This window comes from Patella vulgata, chromosome 9 (assembly GCF_932274485.2).
Source record: "Patella vulgata chromosome 9, xgPatVulg1.2, whole genome shotgun sequence".
Lineage (NCBI taxonomy): Eukaryota > Metazoa > Mollusca > Gastropoda > Patellidae > Patella > Patella vulgata.
The window spans coordinates 19817884-19838857 of NC_065887.2; the positions used below are offsets into that span (position 1 = coordinate 19817884).

At 33.0% G+C, this 20974-nt stretch overlaps 1 protein-coding gene across 1 annotated transcript in view; it reads right to left on the minus strand.

Annotated features, from left to right (window-relative positions):
* LOC126831999 (receptor-type tyrosine-protein phosphatase N2) overlaps nucleotides 1-20974 on the minus strand; it is a 155545-nt gene that overhangs the window by 95666 nt on the left and 38905 nt on the right. Inside the window, exons 3-5 of the mRNA XM_050562676.2 lie at nucleotides 8634-9353; nucleotides 7345-7422; nucleotides 2500-2583 (exon numbers count right to left, since the gene is read on the minus strand). Of these exons, the coding sequence (XP_050418633.2) occupies nucleotides 2500-2583; nucleotides 7345-7422; nucleotides 8634-9353 (882 nt within the window). The remainder of the gene's footprint in view (nucleotides 1-2499; nucleotides 2584-7344; nucleotides 7423-8633; nucleotides 9354-20974) is intronic.

Below are 20974 nucleotides of genomic sequence, written 5' to 3' on the forward strand. Positions count from 1 at the left end.
GACAAGGAAGGAGTAGGGTCGCCAGCATAACCATCTAGGTATTCTCCATGTCCTCTGGTTGCTGAATTATTGCAATAAAGATATGTCAAACATGTCATGACACAGAAATATGTTATAAAAGATATGCTAGTCTGAAAATAACTTAGTTTGTGTTTCGTATTTGTTAAACTCCAACTCTTTCTTTCTCGGAAAAAAAACCAAATACAAAGCTCATGATGCATAAAAATCCCAAGGAAAAGTTCATTTACAATTTAAAGTGGAATACCAAAGTGTGTTTCAAGTTCTACTTAAGATAAGACAGCCGCCAAGCATAAAATATTAAACAAGAATGAAGAACCCAGAAACATGTTAAGTGTTCATATATTTTGCATTCTTCATCAGATGTACTCAATGATTCATAAGAATTTTTATCGGGTTTGTAACATGTTTTTTCCCTTATACAGTCTTGAGGTTAATTTCTTTTAGGCTTCGGATAAATCCAGGAGTACTGGAGCAACATTATAATTGTGTACTGAATATTCAGTGTTTATAATCCATTTTAATAAAACACCTGACATTGTACGTGCAAAAAATAAATCTTTAAGAGTATTTTTTTATTTGTCTAACATCAATAATAATCAAGAAAAGGTAATATTCCCCAAGCAATGAACCTGACAAGACTGTAGGCCTATAGTAATAGTAGAGTAGTAATAATAATCATTAACTGTACAATTTCATCATTAAATATTACACCCAATACAAAATAAATAGCCGGTAATTATAAAGTTTTTTTTTACAATTTATAAGTTTCTGAAGTTTCCTAAAGTGAAACTTTCTGTTTTATAGATTTACATAACGTGGTTCTAGAATTTAATCTAAAGTGAAAATTTAACAAGAAATCATGACCTAAGGAAGTAATGACATTCATAAACAACAAGCCAACAGTGAGTCTGATGTCCCCTGCCGAAATCCCAAATAAACGGATGACACATATATATTAAATGTTACAGCCGTAAAAAATCTATTGTTGACGATTCTGAAAAGCAGTAATATTTAAAGTTTTGGTTATTACAGCAGCTTTAGAAATTAATTTTAGTTTTTAAATTGCTTTATCATTAACTATACCGTTAGGAGCGGCATCTGTTGGTTTAGCACAAATAATCTCTCTGAAACACTTGGGTTGGGCAAGAACATGATACTTGAAGTAGTTTCATTTTACTTTTACAAGGTTCTTAAAACAAATTATATGTCAACTTAAAAATGCGCATGATTGAACTCTGTCAAGGCATTCACCTACACCAATTTTGAACATTCTACCTCAATTAGAAGGAGAGTTATTGCCTTCCAAAGTCTCGACCAATCAGACTGAAGTCACCAATTTGCCTAAGCAGAAAATGCTCAGCATCGAACTTCGTTATGGTATTGATGTAATGAAACTATACACGAAGTTTCACCACTATCACTCAATTAGAATCAAAGTTGTTGAGCTCCAAAGTCTCAACCAATGAAATTATTTATCGCTCTGTTTACCCTGAGCAGAAAATGCCCATTATCGAACTTAGTCAAGGTATTGATGTAATGAAATTAGAACTAAAGTTATCGTGTCTCAAAGCATCAACCAATCAAATAGCTTATCTCTGGTTACCCTAAGCAGAAAATGATCATCTTCAAACTCCATCAAGGCATTCACCTAATGAACGCCTACACCAAGTTTGAACATTCTACCTCAATTCAAAGGACAATTATTGTGCTTAAAAGTCTTGAGCAATCAAATTGCTCATCGCTCTGCTTACCCTGAACAGAAAATGCTCATTATCTAAATTAGTCTAGGTAGTAGGTATTATGTAATAAAACTATACAGCAAGTTTCATCACTCTCACTTAATTAGAACTAAAGTTATCATTCCCCAAATCATCAACCAATAAAATCAGCAGAAAATGCTCACCTTTAAACTCCATCAAGGCATCCACCTAATCCACCAAATTTGAACATTCTAGCTCAATTAGAAGAAAAGTTATTGTCCCAAGGAGTGTGACAGACAGACAGACAGACTCATTTTAATAGTCCCCTGTTTTCTTCGAAAGGCTGGGGACAATAAATTTAAGAATGTGAAAAATTAATAACAATAAACTGTATATCTGATAAGTTATTTATCTGAAAGCTGTCTTAACGGAATCCTATTTATCTCTATATTTACTTCCTTGAAAAAATTCATTTGAATGCTGCATTTTGTAAGCTTATGTAGCAAGTGTGATCAAACTTTTCAAAATGAAAATAAAAACAGATTTTAATATTTCATTGGGAAATATAATGAGTCTTATTTATTATCAGTGCATATTACAGTAGGCACAATATTCATAGCTGGGTTCTATTCTAAAATCTGTTTCCAAAAAGAGCAATTTTTGTGAAAATTTTGGTACTTGTTTCCAATAAAATATAAATTGCATTCAGAAAATAATGGTTCCCTTTCCTCTATTACCTGAAACCAATTGACCTTAAATACATCCCAGTAATATTTACCTGCTAAAAGTTCTTCTAAAGCCTTTTCATCTGGTGGTGAGATGGACAAATATTCATCTTCTTTTACTTCCCTATCTTCATCATCTGAAATATTAATCACTCAAAATACTGTGACCAACTAGTTTGGATTTTTGAAGATTATACTGTTCAAGAAAGGAAAGGATGTTAACCATCTTATTAACATAATTAATCTGTTTTCTACGTTCATACTGTATGTGCAATGCTTGCGACGAGAATTTCGGCAGGACAACGGCATTCCATTCTGGATTGAATTTTAACTTCTAATATTTTCGTTTTAATGTACAAATTGGAAGTGTATGTAAAAAAATGACCTAAGAAAAGTTGAATAAAATCATTCTATTAGGTTATTGAAAAGTCATGGTCACTAGACAACCATGTTTTTCCTTAGAAAATGAAATGGGGTTTAATGTTCTACTTTTCTGCATCAACCGGGCTGGCTAATAATTTTCATAGCGAATCAATTAATATGACATTGGTTTTCTGTTGTTGGATATTCTGTCAAAAACACATATCAAGGATTACGAAATTCATCAATTCGTGGTTTCATAAATCCTAATGTCATGACGTCTTTATTTTTCCCCAGGCATCGTGATTACTTGCCAATACCCCAAAACAATACAAAATATATATTCGAAAAATACTTCTATACACGCAGGTCATGAAATACAGACACAAAGAATGAATGCTGGATTAAAAATGAAACAACTCCAATAAGTTAAGTCCTACAAATGAGCTACTGGGCAATTGCATTATTTTGTATGGTTGTGTAAAAGCTCAAATAACCAGGTAAAATTTATGAGAAATCATTAGAAAAAATTAATTGAAAGTTAATGGAAGCTAGCACCACTGTTTAACTTTGTAGGAAGAATCTTAATACAGAACTTTCATTTATTAGAGCTTTAATTAATCAATATTTACTTGATTATCCATTTTATTTTTGGCTAAATAACTGTAAACAAGGGTATTTTTTTTCTTGGCCTAACTGTGATATGTTTTAATGCATAAGTTTATGTTGGCTTTTAGTTGCATTATAAAACCAATTAAATTAACTTAAATGTATCACAACAAAAAAAAAATAACTAAAAACCCAGAAGACAATTAAAAGCTAAGATCATGGACAACGTAAATGATAAAAAAAATCTAATGGATGAATCCTGGTGTCGGCTGTAAACATCCACTGTGCTGCACAGTAATTATGATAGTCTTTAAAATATGTACCGAGAATGGGTTTGGGGATGCCAACTTGCAATAATGGTAAAACTGTAAATTTGACAAAGATCAAAGATTAATCTTTGTTGGTCTTATGGTTGGTTATAATAGGGAAGATAGCTTTCGTGTCAAAAAGAATGAAGAGAATTTTGCAGTTTGTATAGTCAAACTGATTTTTTTTGATCAATTAATGATAATGAAAGATATAATAGATTGATAATTGGCATGTTAAACACAGAATAATTTGGGTGGAATCAGAATGGATGGACTGACTCTTCATATGTAGGCCTAACATTGAGAATCGTGGCTGCAATTTATTTCTACTATCTCAGATATATTTTAGGGAATAAACTAGTTAATTCTGTTTGAAAGAATCTTACTCTTAGAATCCACTTTCCTAGTCTCATGCATCTATCTTTAGCTTTGTGAGGTTTTTTAAATTTGTCAGGGGATGTTTCCAAACACACACCAGCAGTAGTGTCTGGATAACCATGTCTATAATTTTTGGCATACTGTAGTATATTTATTAGCTGCCTACTTTCACTCATAGCCTAGGCCACAATCCTTTATCAGAGTTACGGCTCAATATGATTACTGTATTTTTTAATTGCCCTTGGTAATTGGATTGTCATATTCATTAGGCCTCTGAATGAAAAATCAAAGATGAGTTCCTCCTAGATATCTTGGTCATTTGTTGAACTTTTGAAGCTAATTTTTTATTTGAATGTATGATATTAAATGTAAATAAAACATGTTAAGCTCAAATCAACTAATAAGCTGTTATTTCGATTATTGCCTGGTAACGCCAGTACTTGTCTGTTTTTGGTCTTACAAAAAAAATTTGATTTTTGAAAAAGATTTCTAGTAGTTAGTTGGCGAAAATAGATATTTAAAAATCCCCCGCTCAACAGCAGTACAAAAACAGACTTAGGTACAATTAAAACTAAATCTGCCAGGCAGATATGAAAGCTTTCATATTCACGGTCACTTCCTGTCACATGTCATGGGTTATATAAAGAATCTTAAAGATAGGTTGCCAGGCAACGAAACATACGCCCACAGCAGCTAAGTCGTCCGGGGAGTCAACAAGTGTTGTCGCATATTTTTACTTTTTTTCGGTAATGAAATTTATAATACACTAAAATCTGATTAAGAGTAACAACACATAAAGTAATTATCAGAAAAACATTAGAATTTGTTTGGTTTTTATAAAATTCTGCCCCATGCTAATGTTTAGTATACGAAACTTTGAATATCATGGATTTAGCTGTTTGAGTCATAAAAATTCATTGAAAATCGACTTACTTGTTCGTCTCAAGATCTTAAACTCTGTGTATCAATCTGAAGTCAATCAGATGATAACTTTAGCCTCTAGAGCGTCACAAGATTTTTCAAAGTGATCAAGGGCCGTAACTTTGGCAGTAATTATCGGAAATCGTTGAAAATCAATAAGATTCTTCGTCTCATGACCTCAAACACTGTGTTTAAATTTAAAGTCAATCGGATATTAACTTTAGCCTCTAGAGCATTCACAAGATTATTTGAAGTGATCAAGGTCCATAACTCTGGTAGTAATTATCAGAAATCGCTGAATATGAATAGGCTTCTTCATCTCATGACCTTAAACACTGTGTTTAAATTTAAAGTCAATCGGATATTAACTTTAGCCTCTAGAGCGTCCACAAGACTTTTTTGAGTGAACAAGAGCCATAACTCTGGCAGTAATTATCGGAAATTGCTGAAAATCAATAGGCTTCTTCGTCTCATGACCTTAAACACTGTGTATAAATTTAAAGTCAACTGGATATTAATTTTAGCCTCTCGAGCATCCACAAGATTTTTTGAAGTGATCAAGAGCCATAACTCTGGCAGTAATTATCGGAAATTGCTGAAAATCAATAGGCTTCTTCGTCTCATGACCTTAAACACTGTGTATAAATATAAAGTCAATCGGATATTAACTTTAGCCTCTAGAGCGTCCACAAGATTTTTTGAAGTGATCAAGAGCCATAACTTTGGCAGTAATTATCGGAAATTGTTGAAAATCAATTAGATTCTTCGTCTCATGACCTCAAACACTGTGTATAAATTTAAAGTCAATCGGATATTAACTGTAGCCTCTAGAGCGTCCACAAAATTTTTTGAAGTGATCAAGGGCCATAACTCTGGCAGTAATTATCGAAAATCGCTGAAAATGAATAGACTTCTTCGTCTCATGACCTTAAACACTGAAAATCAATAGCCTTCTTCATCTCATGACCTTAACACTGTGTATAAATTTAAAGTCAATCGGATATTAACTTTAGCCTCTATAGCGTCCACAAGATTTTTGGAAGTGATCAAGGGCCATAACTCCGGCAGTAATTATCGGAAATGGCTGAAAATCAATAGGCTTCTTCGTCTCATGACCTTTAACACAGTGTATAAATTTAAAGTCAATCGGATATTATCTTTAGCCTGTAGAGCGTCCACAAGATTTTTTGAAGTGATCAAGGGCCATAACTCTGGCAGTAATTATCGGAAATCACTGAAATCAATAGACTTCATCGTCTCATGACCTTAAAGACTGTATATAAATTTAAAGTCAATCGGATATTAACTTTAGCCTCTAGAGCGTCCACGCCGGACCGAAGGACGGACGGACGGGGGCGACGACGACAATATACAACCACATTTCAATGTGGGCGTATAAAAAAGAAAAAGAATTATTAGAATCAGCAAAAACTTCACTGAGTTATAATGAGAAACATTTCAACCGGTCAAAATTTGCTGTTATTTGTTACGATTTAAATCGGTCAAAAACTGCCTAAGTCATAACGACCAGGCATCACTTCCCATGATAAAACTTTCAAAAAAAGCACCTAACGTCCAACTTAATCGGTAACGATCAATGTTTGACCTGATTTCAAATTTCTGCAGTTTTTAAAAAGATTAAATTGAATAACGTGACTTTAATAAAAAAAAAAAAAATTGGCCAAAATCTGACTGAGTTAAAACAGGAAATGTTTCAACCAGGCATCATTTCAATTCAGGTGTTATTGATTTTGTCAACAATCTTAACTTTAAAAATAAGCTCTCACTGGTCGAATTAATCGTTTGATCAAAATTTGACCAGACTTGATAGCTCTGGGCTTTTTCAAAAAAAAAAACTAAATTTAATTACATCACTTTAAAAAACAAATTGACCAACAACTGACTGGGTTATAACGAGATATTTTAACCAGGCATCACTTTATGTCAGATGTTCGCGACGTTGTCAAGAATCTTAAAAAGAAAAAGGAATTATTAAAATCGGCCAACGGGCAAAATTTTCTGTTCCACATTTTATAAGTTGCATATACCGATTTTGATAAAACTTTCAAAAAAAGTACCTAATGTCAAACTTAATCGTTCGCGATCAACGTTTGACCTGAGAAATCCGATTTGCAGAAAATACAAAAAAATAAAAAAAAATAATGATAATAATAACTTTAACAAAAACAATAAGCTTTCATATAAAATAAAAGCAGTTTCTCTAATATTTGATACAATTTTGGAAAGATAGACCTTATAAGTCTATGTAATGGTAATGATTTCAGGTCATTACATTTTGCTTAATGATTTAACATGACTTACCTCCCTCTGTTAGATCTTCACTGTCAGATTGCGATGGAATATTAATATCATCAGAGTTCTCCGATTCATCTAATGAGTCTGAAATTAGAGTAGGAAAAAATTCTCTCATATTTAATCAAGCAAATAATTCTCTTCAATTATCTGCTAGCCAAAAAAATGATATCGCATTTAATTTCTCTCTTCTGGCAAGAGACTCGGATCTAAATCTCACTAAGAGTTAGTCAGTTTGAAAAAAAGGCTACCTGCAATCAGATATAATCTGATATGATTAAATCCTCATAATAGCGTAAAAAATTGTAATCTTCCTCTCGTCGCCCCGTCATTATTCTTCAAATAAACATGGTCTATTATTAACCTTTAGCATTACCGTTGCAAAATTTCTTTTCTAGTCACGATTGCAAATTGTTGTATTCCACTTGCGGCAAATCTTAAGAAGTTTGAATGTTAAAAAAGTATTTTACGTAAGTTTAATTTCTTCCAGGTAAATTTGTGAACAAAAAAACATTTACTGCTAAAAATTTGTTCAATTGATTGCGTACAATGCAGGTTTCATATCTATAATAATATATAATATTTATGCACCGAAGCACTTTTGCCCTGAAGAAATGTTCTTCATATTCCAGAGTTCTTCTAATCCGAGGGGCTCAAAACTTATTAGAGTCTTCACATTACAATCAAATCAAAATATACCGAATTAGAAAGATTTCATCACATGCCTATAGCAATGCAAAGACAATTATACCAAGAACATATTATTATATGTTCTTTTACTTTTTAAATAATAGCTGACTAATAAAATTGTTTGAGATACTTTGGTACCAAACGACTATATAAAAAAGAGACCAGTTGCACAATCTCTCTTAAACCTGAGGAGATTAGAGAAATCTGGGATGGCTGTCTGCCACTATAAATAGATTTCAAACTTCATATCTCAGTAATTAAAAAATATGTATGATTTTAATGTAAAGACTAGTGCTATTATGAATATATATATATATATATATATATATATATGATGTTAATATAAAGACTAGTACCAGTATTATTATGTAATTAAGCACATCCAAGTATAAATTAACCTGCATGAAGATGGGCTGATTTGTGGCTGACTTTGTGTGAAAAAACATAGCAAAATTTTCATTAAATCTAAAGTAGATGGCAGTTTGAAATCAAAAGAAACTATAATGTAAATTTTAAATTTTCAGAATTTAAATATTGATCACTTTTGATTGTGTATGACACTGTATGGTCTCAAAATCTGCATGTAAGCTTACCCATTTGAAACCTACCTTCATAACCATGACCACCCGTACCACCACTCATGGAAGCTTCTAAACCAACTTCTTCTGCATTACTTTTAGTCTGGCTCTGAGGATAGGCAGATTGATCAAATTCGGAAGATTTAGCTGAATTAGACAATCTGTCAAGTAGACTTAAATAGGCTTGAATTTCCTCAGGGTTCTCAAACTCTCTATTACCTAATCTACTACTTTCTACCTCTGTATCAGGAGAATTGTTGCTGAGGTAGTTGTAAGGTATGTCATTATATTCAGAATAGGAGTCCCTTTTTAAACCTTTTGATTGATCAAAGTATTTGTGTACTTCCACAATTTCATCACGTTTATCGGAATTTGTTTGTAAATCGTCCCAGGAAAAGTTTGAGTCATCTGCCCTGGATTGGAAATGTGGGCTTTTGTCACCCTCACTGGATTCCAGGAGTTTTTCTAATACTGCTGCAATTTCATTTCGGGCATCATTCGACCACTCAGAATCTCTTTCTTTTGTAAGCACAAATTCACAGAACTCCTTTAGGTTGATACTTTCGCTTCTGGCGAAAGCGAGGAGGGTGTTTTGTAGAATGCATTGTGTGAAGGCATCACTCCATGTGAAACCATCATCTTTCAGTTGTTGTAATTCTGCCTCCACTTGTTCAAGTTCAGTAGTGCTGAGGTCATAGGTTACTCCCAGACTTATTCGACCAATTGAGCGACAGCTGCCAAATAATTTGTCTGAAAAGAGAAAAATATTGAAAACATTTAAAAAAAATGCTCATTGAAACAAAAGAAATCAAACCAAAACTATTTAAAGATTAGTTTTGATTCCTCAGTCAAATTTTAAAAAACAATAAGCATGAGGCAAATGCTATCGATTGCCAACAATGCATGGTTAACACGAGAAATGACCCTGTCTTTGTTTCGATTAGTAATATTTACTTGGCATTTTATTACAGTTACTTTCTAATAAAAATTGTAAGGACTGGTGTAAGTATATCTAGGACTGAGTCAATGATTTGAGGAAAATATTTTCTCATATATGACTTCTAGTTTGTCTATGTTCAGTAGGGAATTTAATTTCTGAAACTGATGGTTGGGAAAAATCCCACCATTTTTCATCGGTATAAACTACTTGTATTGTACATGTATGTTAAAATTTCAAGGCTAAAATTTAGTTCCAATTATACCAAGTCAGACATTAAGCTGTAATCATCTATTCAAAATAACAGTGGAAAGAAAATCTGTATTCTTCACATAAATACAAATATATTCGCAGAAAGATTAAAAAGTCTTGTAATTTGTTATGGTGATGAATAGATGTTAAGAAAATCGTTACCAGCTTCCGGAGAATAGATAGAAAACTGTCATTGTTCTTATTATATTGAAACTTTCAACATCTTCAACAACAATATAAGTTTATCAGATCTTCTTTTAAGATCTTAGAAATCTGACTTACAACAAAACTAGCTGATTTATTCAAAAATGATGATTATAAGAAAGGCAGAAGCAGATCAAGAGAAAAACTGCCTGCCGGCTATTTTGTTGCTAATTAGCCCAACTATGTGTGGTGGTTTCCGTGGTAATTTAGATACAGCGCTTCTGGTGCTTGTTAAAAAAGAAAAATGGTGTTTGGGAAAAAGACGTTAATTTCAGTTTTAGCTTCTTTCTAAGTATTATACGTAATTTCTATATCTGGAAGCCATATTGTTTTCTTGTGCGACTTGCTGAGTAACCAAGATGTCCTCTAGTTTCTTGTTTCTTAAATACCAAGGTTCAGTGTTTTTCTAAGTCGGTGTACACGACAAACAAATAAATCGATGAGAGGAATTTGAAACCTTGACATGGCAGAATGGAATCCAAACTTTAAAACTAGGCTATAACATATTACTATCACAAAGGCGACGGTTACATGTTTAACAGAATATGGTACAAGATATACATAAGTTTAAAAATCACATAATAATGATCTAACTTCCAGACAGTACATGACATAAATTTATATTTTAAATTCTGGAATGATTGATAAGACAGTTCCCTTTCTATCAAAATGTAACCAGACTTGGAATTGCTTGTATTAAATTAGAGCACATACAATGAAAACATACATGAAGCTAGTTTGATTATATACATTATACACGAATCACACACAATCAGATTGAAACTATCCGATCTATGACTGTTTACATGTACACGCACATTTGAAAATATTTTTCAATTTTTTTCATTTCATTAGAGTATGTAATATCAGAGAAGATGGTCAAGTGAAGCCACATGCATAACATATGACAGCATCTCAAATACATCAACATTTGACATATGCAACAATAGGTTCAAACAACTATTATTGGTTATTTCTAGCAGATCGTTTAAAATATGTAAATTAAAAGTGAATGTAGAATGGATTAAATATGGCGCAGGAAAGCTTGTGTCTTTTTGGCTCCATTATAGCTAGCCCAATATACATATACAATGATGAGCCAGAAAAACTTTTATAATTCAGACGTGTGACGAAGATTACAGAACACATTTACAGCTATGGTGGGTTCTTTGATGATCTACCTACATGTACAGACATCTTGATCACCCAATCAACACGCGTAAAACCATGAATAGTCAGGAACCAATTAATTTACTATTAGTCTCGTGCTAGTAAAACTGGAAGGGACCATAGGTTTTCATTCTGTTTGTCTGTCCATCCGTCTATCATTCTTGTAACTTTAAGATTTTTGATTGAACTTTTGTAGGTTTCTGTATAAAGCAGAGTTACAGATCAAGATCGGGTTTCTAGGGATTCCATTACTTTTTTTTTATTGAATTATGGCCCTCTGTTGATTTTGACATAAAATCTGTTTTCTAGAATTATTTAAGGTTAAACCTTGAAGTATTTGACTGAAGGCTGATACACTGCCAGATACGTAAAGAGCATAGTTATAGACCAATTAAATGAAAATTCAGCTTTACAAATTGGCCATCTATTTCATAGATTTCCAAAAGAAAAATTATTAGCACTCAGTCTGTAACCTGGAACTGTTCCATACAATTTTCAGTGTGTAAATGGGTCAAAATTCATGACTGTGGCAAATGCTGTGCTTATAACCTGGGACAGTCTAGTCAAGAGTCCAGTGGCCGTGCTCCCACTTAAATTACCTTGGATGAATATTGTAGTCTGGAGGCTCAGTGCGGAGGGGTGTCCATCAAATGGGCACAAAATCAGACCCAACTTTTCTGTAGTAAAATTTCGCGTAGAATATGATGTCTGGTGCCAATCAGTCTGGCGTTGGGGCGTTTTCAAGATATTTGGGGTCAAAGGTCAAATGAGTTCATTTGCACTGAAAGTGAATGGGCAGCCATTCGTGTATCAATAAAAATGTAAACTTGCTAAATTCACCATTGTTCTTTGTGATCCCGGAGGTCAAAAGGTGAAATTTTCCGTTTTAGCACTAGGAAAATTTAAAGCAATAAATGTCTCTGTAAAATCTAAAATCTAAAGCGAAACCTGTTCTAATTAATAATAGGAATATTTAAAATGTATCTTTAGGTGGTCTTAGCAAACACTTCCAAACCTGTTTCAAAAATATGTAAAAACAATGGCGGACTGATTACCACTCGGCATCGTATTCTACGCAAAATTTTACTATAGAAAAGTTGGGGCTGGTTTTGTTGCTATTTGATGTACACCCCCGCGCACTGAGCTTCCGGTCTATTGAGACAAAATATATATGATGTTGGGTTTTTTTTTTTATTATTATTTTAAATTCATTTAGCAGTTAGGAGTAACAGTTTTATACAGAAATACGGTATTGCCCATAAAAATGTGCTGTTCACGTTCATAACAAAAATATTTATGATGTTGGTTTTTTTTTATTATTTTAAATTCATTTAGCAGTTAGGAGTAACAGTTTTATACAGAAATATGGTATTGCCCATATAAATGTGCTGTTCACGTTCATAACAAAAATATTTATTTGAAAGATGCTACTTTAAACCCAATCCCAAATAATCCCTACATCACACTGCAATCACAATATGGCAAACCTTTTTCAGCTCTAAAAGAGATGACCTGTATTAATTAGTTAAGTTCCCACACAGAGAGTATTTCCTACTCATTAACGGATGTCATTAAGGCATCCATTCTCAAGATTTTAGTCACAAAGACCGTGCCTGCAGTTACTTAAGCTCTCCTGAGACGGAGGAAATTAAAGGCTTTCTATGATTTCTGCTGGATATCATCACAGAGTCAGTAGTTGTTAATGTATATCGTGTCATGCGTGTTTAACTTATCTTTTTATGATAATATATCATACTTTGAACTTTGATCATTCTAAAAAGAGTTCATGGAAATCCTTTCATATAACTGTCTTCAATAGCATGTTACATTTTCTACATGATATGGATTTTATTCAAATTTGAATGACAGTCCAGAAAACATATAGGTAATGTACCAAAATATACAAGAACACAAATTGCTGAAGGTCTGTCAGTTAAATTAAGCATTTTTTTAAAAATTTTAATTATAATTTTAAGCACAGTAATTTGCTTGAATAAATGTGACATATAAACTCAATTTTTAAAATACTATCAATTATTCAGTTACAAATTGAAAAAAAAAACTAACACCCAATGTATCCTACAAAAGGCGATTCTTTCTAAAACTCAAATGTAATGACATTGTACTGTTAAATACCCTATTTTGCCTCATTCAAAATTTTGGCAATAGTATAATCTACATGTACATGTAGCACAATTTTTCAACGGTGTCAATTTTACCATTAAGTGCTGTAGCTTTGTCCCTGTGGTACATCATATTATGAACAAATCTCCATCTAAGTGTTTCTGAATAAGAAGATACATGTATTTAAAGCCCTTTTAGAAACACATCAACCAAAACAGCTTTTAAATGTCTTTTAATGTTGAAAATGTAGATGTCTCTGGAGTCCAAATTCCATTTTTAAATGGCTAAAATGTATCAAATGTAGCTAGTCAAACAAAGCTAGTCAAAAATATTTATTCAAACATGGATATCAATTTCATGCATATACATCACAATACAGGACTGAGCACACTTACTAAGGCATCAAGTTGCCAAAGATAAAGCAATTTGTCTATTAACAATAAATTCATCTGATACCAATTTTTACAGAAATTAAAACAATTTTTAATTGGCTATCTCTTTGCTATCTATCTATGTTTTCAGACATATCCATTACTATATTAAGAAACTGGTTTCCTTTTATAGACAAGCATGGTTGAATCTTGACCTCTTCGCTAGATACTACGATTTTCTCGTCCTAAGCTACAATGGAAGGGATTTTCTCGTCCTAAGCTACAATGGAAGGGATTAGACCTGATTCCATTCAAACACTGCTGGACTGACTGATGATTCCTGTCCCAAATTATGAATGGTTAACAGTATGGTTAACTGCCAATCCATTACAATGTAACAAATAAATTAACCTGAGCTCTAAACATGTTAACGTAAAAGTGTATAATGACAATCATGGCTACATTACATTACATCACAACACGCAAATTCAGTATGAGCGATAAATCAGAATAGTAGAATATTGCAGAAAAACTATGAGGCTATTCAAAATAGCTGAATGGGTAATTGCCACATAAATAGACACACTCCATCAAAAACCCAAGTGCAGCAATGGCAGGGGTGGGGGTGGGGACTTTCTGGACCATATTGCTTCACTGCTTCAGGAATATGTGTCAAAGTGCATCAGTTTGAGCCTTCAATATTTAAAGAAGGCAAGTCTCTAACACAATATCATCGACAGTCTTCAACATTGCCAACCTGGCTTACAGGTCAATTTAAATCAACATTAATGTTATCTTACTGTGAAAAGATGGACTTCTGATATCCAATATTGAAGACAAAATGAAAATTTTAAAATTGACACACAAATTGTGTGCCAGAATGCTTTTTAGTGCCATTTGTAACAAAGCAACTTGATGAACGAGGCTAAACATATCCTGACATAGACTAGAATAAGCAGATGACAAACACTACCATTCAGTTAGAACTCTTCACATATTTCGCCAAACATTACTGATCAGAAATTACAGTAAAAATGCAGTGTGATCCATTTGTGTTTATTTCTAAGTGCCAAAGAATAGAGATTTAGCTCCTTTAAAAATCAATACATCTGACAAGACTGAATCTATAGCTTGCGAGTCCTAGTTTCAATCTAGGGTTAGAAGAACTTAGAAATAAGTTTTAGATGTATGGTCAGAAGAAATAGTAGCAGTAATGATATTAATCACTTTTAATCGTTCTTCCATGCTCTAAGCACAAGGAAATGGGGTTTAATGTCCACTCGACGTAAACTACGTCATTTCAGGACTAACATATATATGGCATTATTTCAATAATGTACTTTCATGTAGGGGTCTTCAGCAGCGGGGGGAAGCTGAAGGACCCAGAGAAAAACCATAAGGTTAGGCACATCACATAAACCATCTGCTCTCGGAAGGTAAGGACTATTATAAGTCTGATAAGCAGGGCTCAAAATTCGTTTTTTTGATCGAAGACTAAAAATTGAAAATCCAAGGCCAAGTCATGAATTAGATATTATCAGCTTATTTAGAAGGTTTTAATATGTAATATGTAAATCTGTTTACTGTAGATCTTTTTTCTCAGTCAAAATGTTGTTACAGGCCTGACTATCACATCACGTTCAATATTTGTATTACTTTTACAAAAATAATGAATCCCTACAGTTAAGGGGGCGGGGGATAAAATTCTTAACGTACCGTTTTTAGTACGATTTTTTATTCTAAAAAATATATAAAAAATCGGCATGTAGCCATATTGAGAGTTAAAAGTATTACTATATCATCGGTAGAGCTGGGTGAAATATCGATATAAATCGATAATATCGATTAGATATGCCAAAAAGCACTATAAAGTATCGTACTCTTTGTCTATTTTTCGAGTGTGCGTAGGAGTTGACACAATGTTTTCTGTGACTTAATCCATCATATATACATGTAATAATACAATAGCCTACATCGGTCACTTTATATTTACTTCAAAATCTCAATCTCAATTTTTAAAAAAAATGTTAAAATAAATTCGCCCTCATTTAAACAATACTTTACTTTGAAACAATAATCGCCGCATCATGGAATTGGCTAAATCGGAGATACTCGGATGTGTAAATAATTCAGGGTTTTTCCACTTTCAGAATTCGTCTGCTCTTTATAAATGACATAGCACTGATAGATGATAAAAACGTTTGTATTTCTTCATTCGGAATCAAGGCTACATTATTTTAATAATAATAAACAATTTACGAATTCGTGATAACAAGCTCTTTAGGCTATTAAATTTTCTTTAGTTTTTGCATGCGAATCGACAATGAATTGTCCACCATGTTGGTATTTGTTGCGCTCATGTAGGCAATGTTTTGAATCGACTTGTGCTCATTTTATTTTGGTTCCTCCACCGAGGCTGACGGCAGTGTCAAGCCCTGCTGATAAGGCTATAACAATGGTGTATATGGGTTCCATAGCGGCCGTATATATCAGTCTAGAACAAGGGCAACAGAAAAAAACAGAAACAAAATATGATCCATCGGTTATTTTGCATGCCGGAAAATTAGCGTATTTTCAAAACTCAATTTTCAAACATGACTATGATCGACCTCCGCTAAATAACAATAAAATTCTACAGCTTGTACAAAACAAGCCAACAGTGAGGCTGATGTCCCCCGCCGAAATCCAAAAATAAATAGATGACACATATTTATTAATCGCACATTTATTTTTTTCAAAAGTATCGAGCAATCAAACTATACACTAAGTTTCAGCACTCTCCATCAGATAGAATCAAAGTTATCTTGTCCCAAAGCATCGACTAATGTAAATCATTGAACTCAGCCATGACATGACAGCAGAGAATATTCATTATCGAACTAAGTCAAGGTATTGATGTAATAAAGCTATACACCAAGTGTCCTCACTCTCACTTAATTCGAACTAAAGTTATCGTGTCCCAAAGCATCAACCTAATCAACACATACACCAAGTTTGAACATTCTAGCTCAATTAGGAAGAGAGTTATCGTGCCCCAAAGTATCAACCAATCAAATTGCTTATCTCTGCTTACCCTAAGCGGAAAATGCTCATCTTCGAACTCCATCAAGGCATTGACCTAATAAACACATACACCAAGTTTGAACATTCTAGCTCAATTAAAAGTTATCGTGTCCCAAAGCATCAACCAATCAAATTGCTTATCTCTGCTTACCCTAAGCGGAAAATGCTCATCTTCGAACTCCATCAAGGCATTGACCTAATCAACACATACACCAAGTTTGAACATTCTAGCCCAATTAGGAAGAGAGTTATCGTGTCCCAAAGCATCAACCAATCAAATTGCTTATCTCTGCTTACCATAAGCGGAAAATGCTCATCTTCGAACTCCATCAAGGCATTGACCTAATAAACACATACACCAAGTTTGAACATTCTAGCTCAATTAGGAAGAGAGTTATTGTGTCCCAAAAAGTGTGACGGACAGACAGACGGACAGACAGACAGACAGACGGACGAACCCATTTTAATAGTCCCCTGCTTTCTTCGAAAGGCGGGGGACAATAATGTACACATACAGGTACATACTGAGTGTTGTGTTGATATTTAATGATGAATGTCATTAATGGTAAGTAGAATCTTTTCAATGACGTGAATTTGTCCATTGATAGTCAATAGTTTCTGATTTGAAAACCCATGTGTCATAAGATTTTCTAGAAGAAAGCTGTTTTACCTGTTTTGTGGAAATTGTAGAAATAAAAGCGAGAGATTAGTAAACTTGCTTACCGAAAAATTATAGCAATATTGATAATTCTTGTGTCGTAAAAATGTTGGGCATATGTTTACTATTATTAAGTGCAAAGATATTCTTGGGGGCACTAGTTTCCCTCGCTCTGAAGACTATCTGTCGTAAGTGAGCTACTAGAATGAATTTTCTTGGCTGATTCAGCTCTTTATTTGTTAGTCCAATATATAATTTTTTGTGCACACCATGCTGACAAGTGGTATACATGTAGATGTGAATTTACGATACCCTACAATAAATTAAAAATAAATTGAAATATGAATTTAATTTGCAAAGTTTTCATGCGTTATCAAAAAAGACTGACAGTGAAAATTTTGAAGTGGAAGCCCTGGTTTATAATAAGTCTTAAAGATACATTTCCACAAAAGCATTTACAGAGTAGTTATTTCCAATAAAAGTATGGCAAATTTGGTATATATGGAATGTAGAGACACCAAATCTTACTAGAAAAGTACTGGATTCCCTGAAAAACACCCATGGGGAAAGCAATGGGCAAAAACGTCAGGCTATCACTAACTGTCAGCCCGACGGCTTATTGTCTGCCAGCTTGACTTAGGGTGCACTTGTTATTTCTTGATCAAATGACTAAGTGGTTTTAGGAACATTGAGGGGTTTAGACAAACAACAAACAGACTCTGCAATTAACCGGCGGAAAAAAAAGGCAGAAGATAATCCAAGAATTTAATTAGGTTTCAATATGTATTGTATTCAGTAAGTAATGACAAGTACATTCTGAAAATTGGCCCTCCCTCAATCAAGTTACGGGACAAACACAGCTTCTAAAAATATATGTTTTATATCTTGGGGTATTTCCTTGCGAATACAGTGTTTAGAGGGGGAGAGGGGGAGAGAGAGAGAGAGAAATGGGGTTTAACATCCACTCGACACAAACTAGGTCATTTCGGGACTAAAATATGGTTAAATTTTATTTCAATAATTCGCTTGCTCATAGGAGTCTTTAGCAGTGGGAGGAAAACAGAGAACATGGAGGAAACCCACCAGATTGGGCAGGCGACCCTACTACAGCTCACATGCTAACCATTCGGCCATCCAACCCCTGTTTTGAGAGGGATTTGAAGCAAATTTTGATAGATTAATTAGTTTAAGTATGTTTTTAATCCAAATGTATCATCAAATCACTCAGTGTTTACATGGGAAGGTATCTTTTAACAAATGAGTTAACATTTAATTAGGTGGGCCTAGACACTGTAAGAAGAACAATTTAGGTGAACATAATTTTTTCTGCAACCAAATTAACAGATGTTAAAGACATGGTAGTATTTTAGTATTTAAAATAACGCCTCATTAATCGCAAGCAAAAAAAAGAAAATTATGGGGTGAAAAATATTCTTGTTCTTAATGATAGTGGACATTTTTATGACTTTTTTTTTCTTTATTAAAATAGTAGTTTGTTGATTTGGATATGTCTAACATTCATCTAAATAAATGAGTAAATGTATATCCAACAAAGTTACTAGACAAATTAATTGACGAGAAAAATTATATTTAACATTTATTAATGTTGTATTCGGATTACTACTCAGCTGGTAATTGTAGCAAGACAGCAAGACATCTCAAACCTGACTGTTTCAACACATGTGTCTCTCCATCAGATAATAACTGTACTATATTTCTTAATAGTATTAATCTTTTCTTTCAAACATCCAACAAATTTAAAAAGATGTCATCTGTAGAAATTAACTGAACAGAACAGAACCAAGACTACTGTAACTGTCACTTACAGAAAACAAATGAGTTTTTTTCAAAATTATTCTGATTTAGAAGACCTTTCTTCTGTCTTTTCTTAAAATATGGCAATAAATTCAAATCAACACCAATGAAAAATCTACAAATAATTGATTTGTTTGTCGCTAGAGGCGTGTTGATCACCATGAGAGCTGATTAATGGGAGACAACTCCAATAAATTTCCATTGAAGAATCGAAAGTCATGGACATAATTTATAAACCAATCACATTGTCTTTCCTGTTGCCTTCACAATCAATAAATTATAAATTTGTCTAATTTAGGGCCAAATTCAAGATTGATAAAGGGCTAATTGTATAACATTTCTTGGCCGCCTCAATCTGATTAAAATACAGATCTATATTTCATTTCGGTTTTTTTATTCTTTCGATGGCCTACACATGAAGATCTGACCAGTTGTACTGGTAGGTCACATCAGGGGTCATATGAGTGGCTTTTGACCCTATGACATCAGACACAGGGGTTAACACACAGTTCCATGCAGAGCACGCTAAGAACTTGCGGAAACAGACCGTTTCACTGACTAATTCCTCACATCAACTAGAAAACCTGTTATATACATATTATAACAACTCTTCCAGATCCTAGTGTTGTGGAGACAAACAAAATTTTGAACTATAAAAAACGAAACGAAATAGGATTTGTGTTTTAATCAGATTGTGGGTGCCTTTCACTTCAGCTATTATTTTCAAAACAAAAATGAAATATGTTTAAAATCATGTTTAATTTAACATAATCTATCTATAGTATTAGACACATTTATAATGAAATGAATTTTCCTTGGTTTTTAAGGCATAATTTCTTTTTTACTTGGAGGTTAACATAAAATATTTGGGGTCTGTGCAACTGTACTGTTTGTACAGCCTCATATACAATCCTGGTCTGTTTTGTACATTTAACCTTTTGGATATTAATATGATCTATAGTGTAATTACATATACATCTAGTAATACCTATACATATCTATACATATTATAATTAATTATTATTTAACTACCGTGTTACGTGTTACTGTGGTATTATTAGAAATGACCATTTAATCTTACTTGACACAAATGCAAAGTTCACATATTAATCGATGTGTGGAAGGGACGAGAAGGTAGGGCAATTCTAAAAGCCGTAATTGATGCTGGGTCGTGTACGTAAATGAAAACGATATTATTTAGAACTAATTAACTTTATAAAATTATGTTATATTTTAAGTTACACACATAAATAAACAAAACAAGTTTGTAAGGTGAAATCAAAACACCACATTGTCGCTAAAAACAAATATATCCAATTTATTTTAGCAATACCAGTAGCATGTATATATTGTCTTGTTATATTTCATATCTTATCAATGCTTGATAATGACTAAAGAAGCCTAGTCAAAACATTGCTCAGTAATAATTTAAAAGCATTAATTGTATTCCATAGAACTGTGACCTGTATATGATATAAAGTAAAATAATTAGATATTACAGATCAGCCAATATCATAACTGTGCTAACCAATATGTATTGATTTCCTTTCTTCATACTGTTATCATTATACAAATACAAGTATGAACAAACTGTAAATCGATACAGAAACTCGAAAATCTCTTCTAATCTGAATAAATTACGTTATAATCATTAGAAGATTACAAGACCTGTAGTTTATATCGATTCCATGCCACTATTTTCAATTGTGTGTGTTAAAGCGGTCAAAATAATTTTGATAGTATTACCCCATCTCCCTAAAGAACTACACTTATGTAA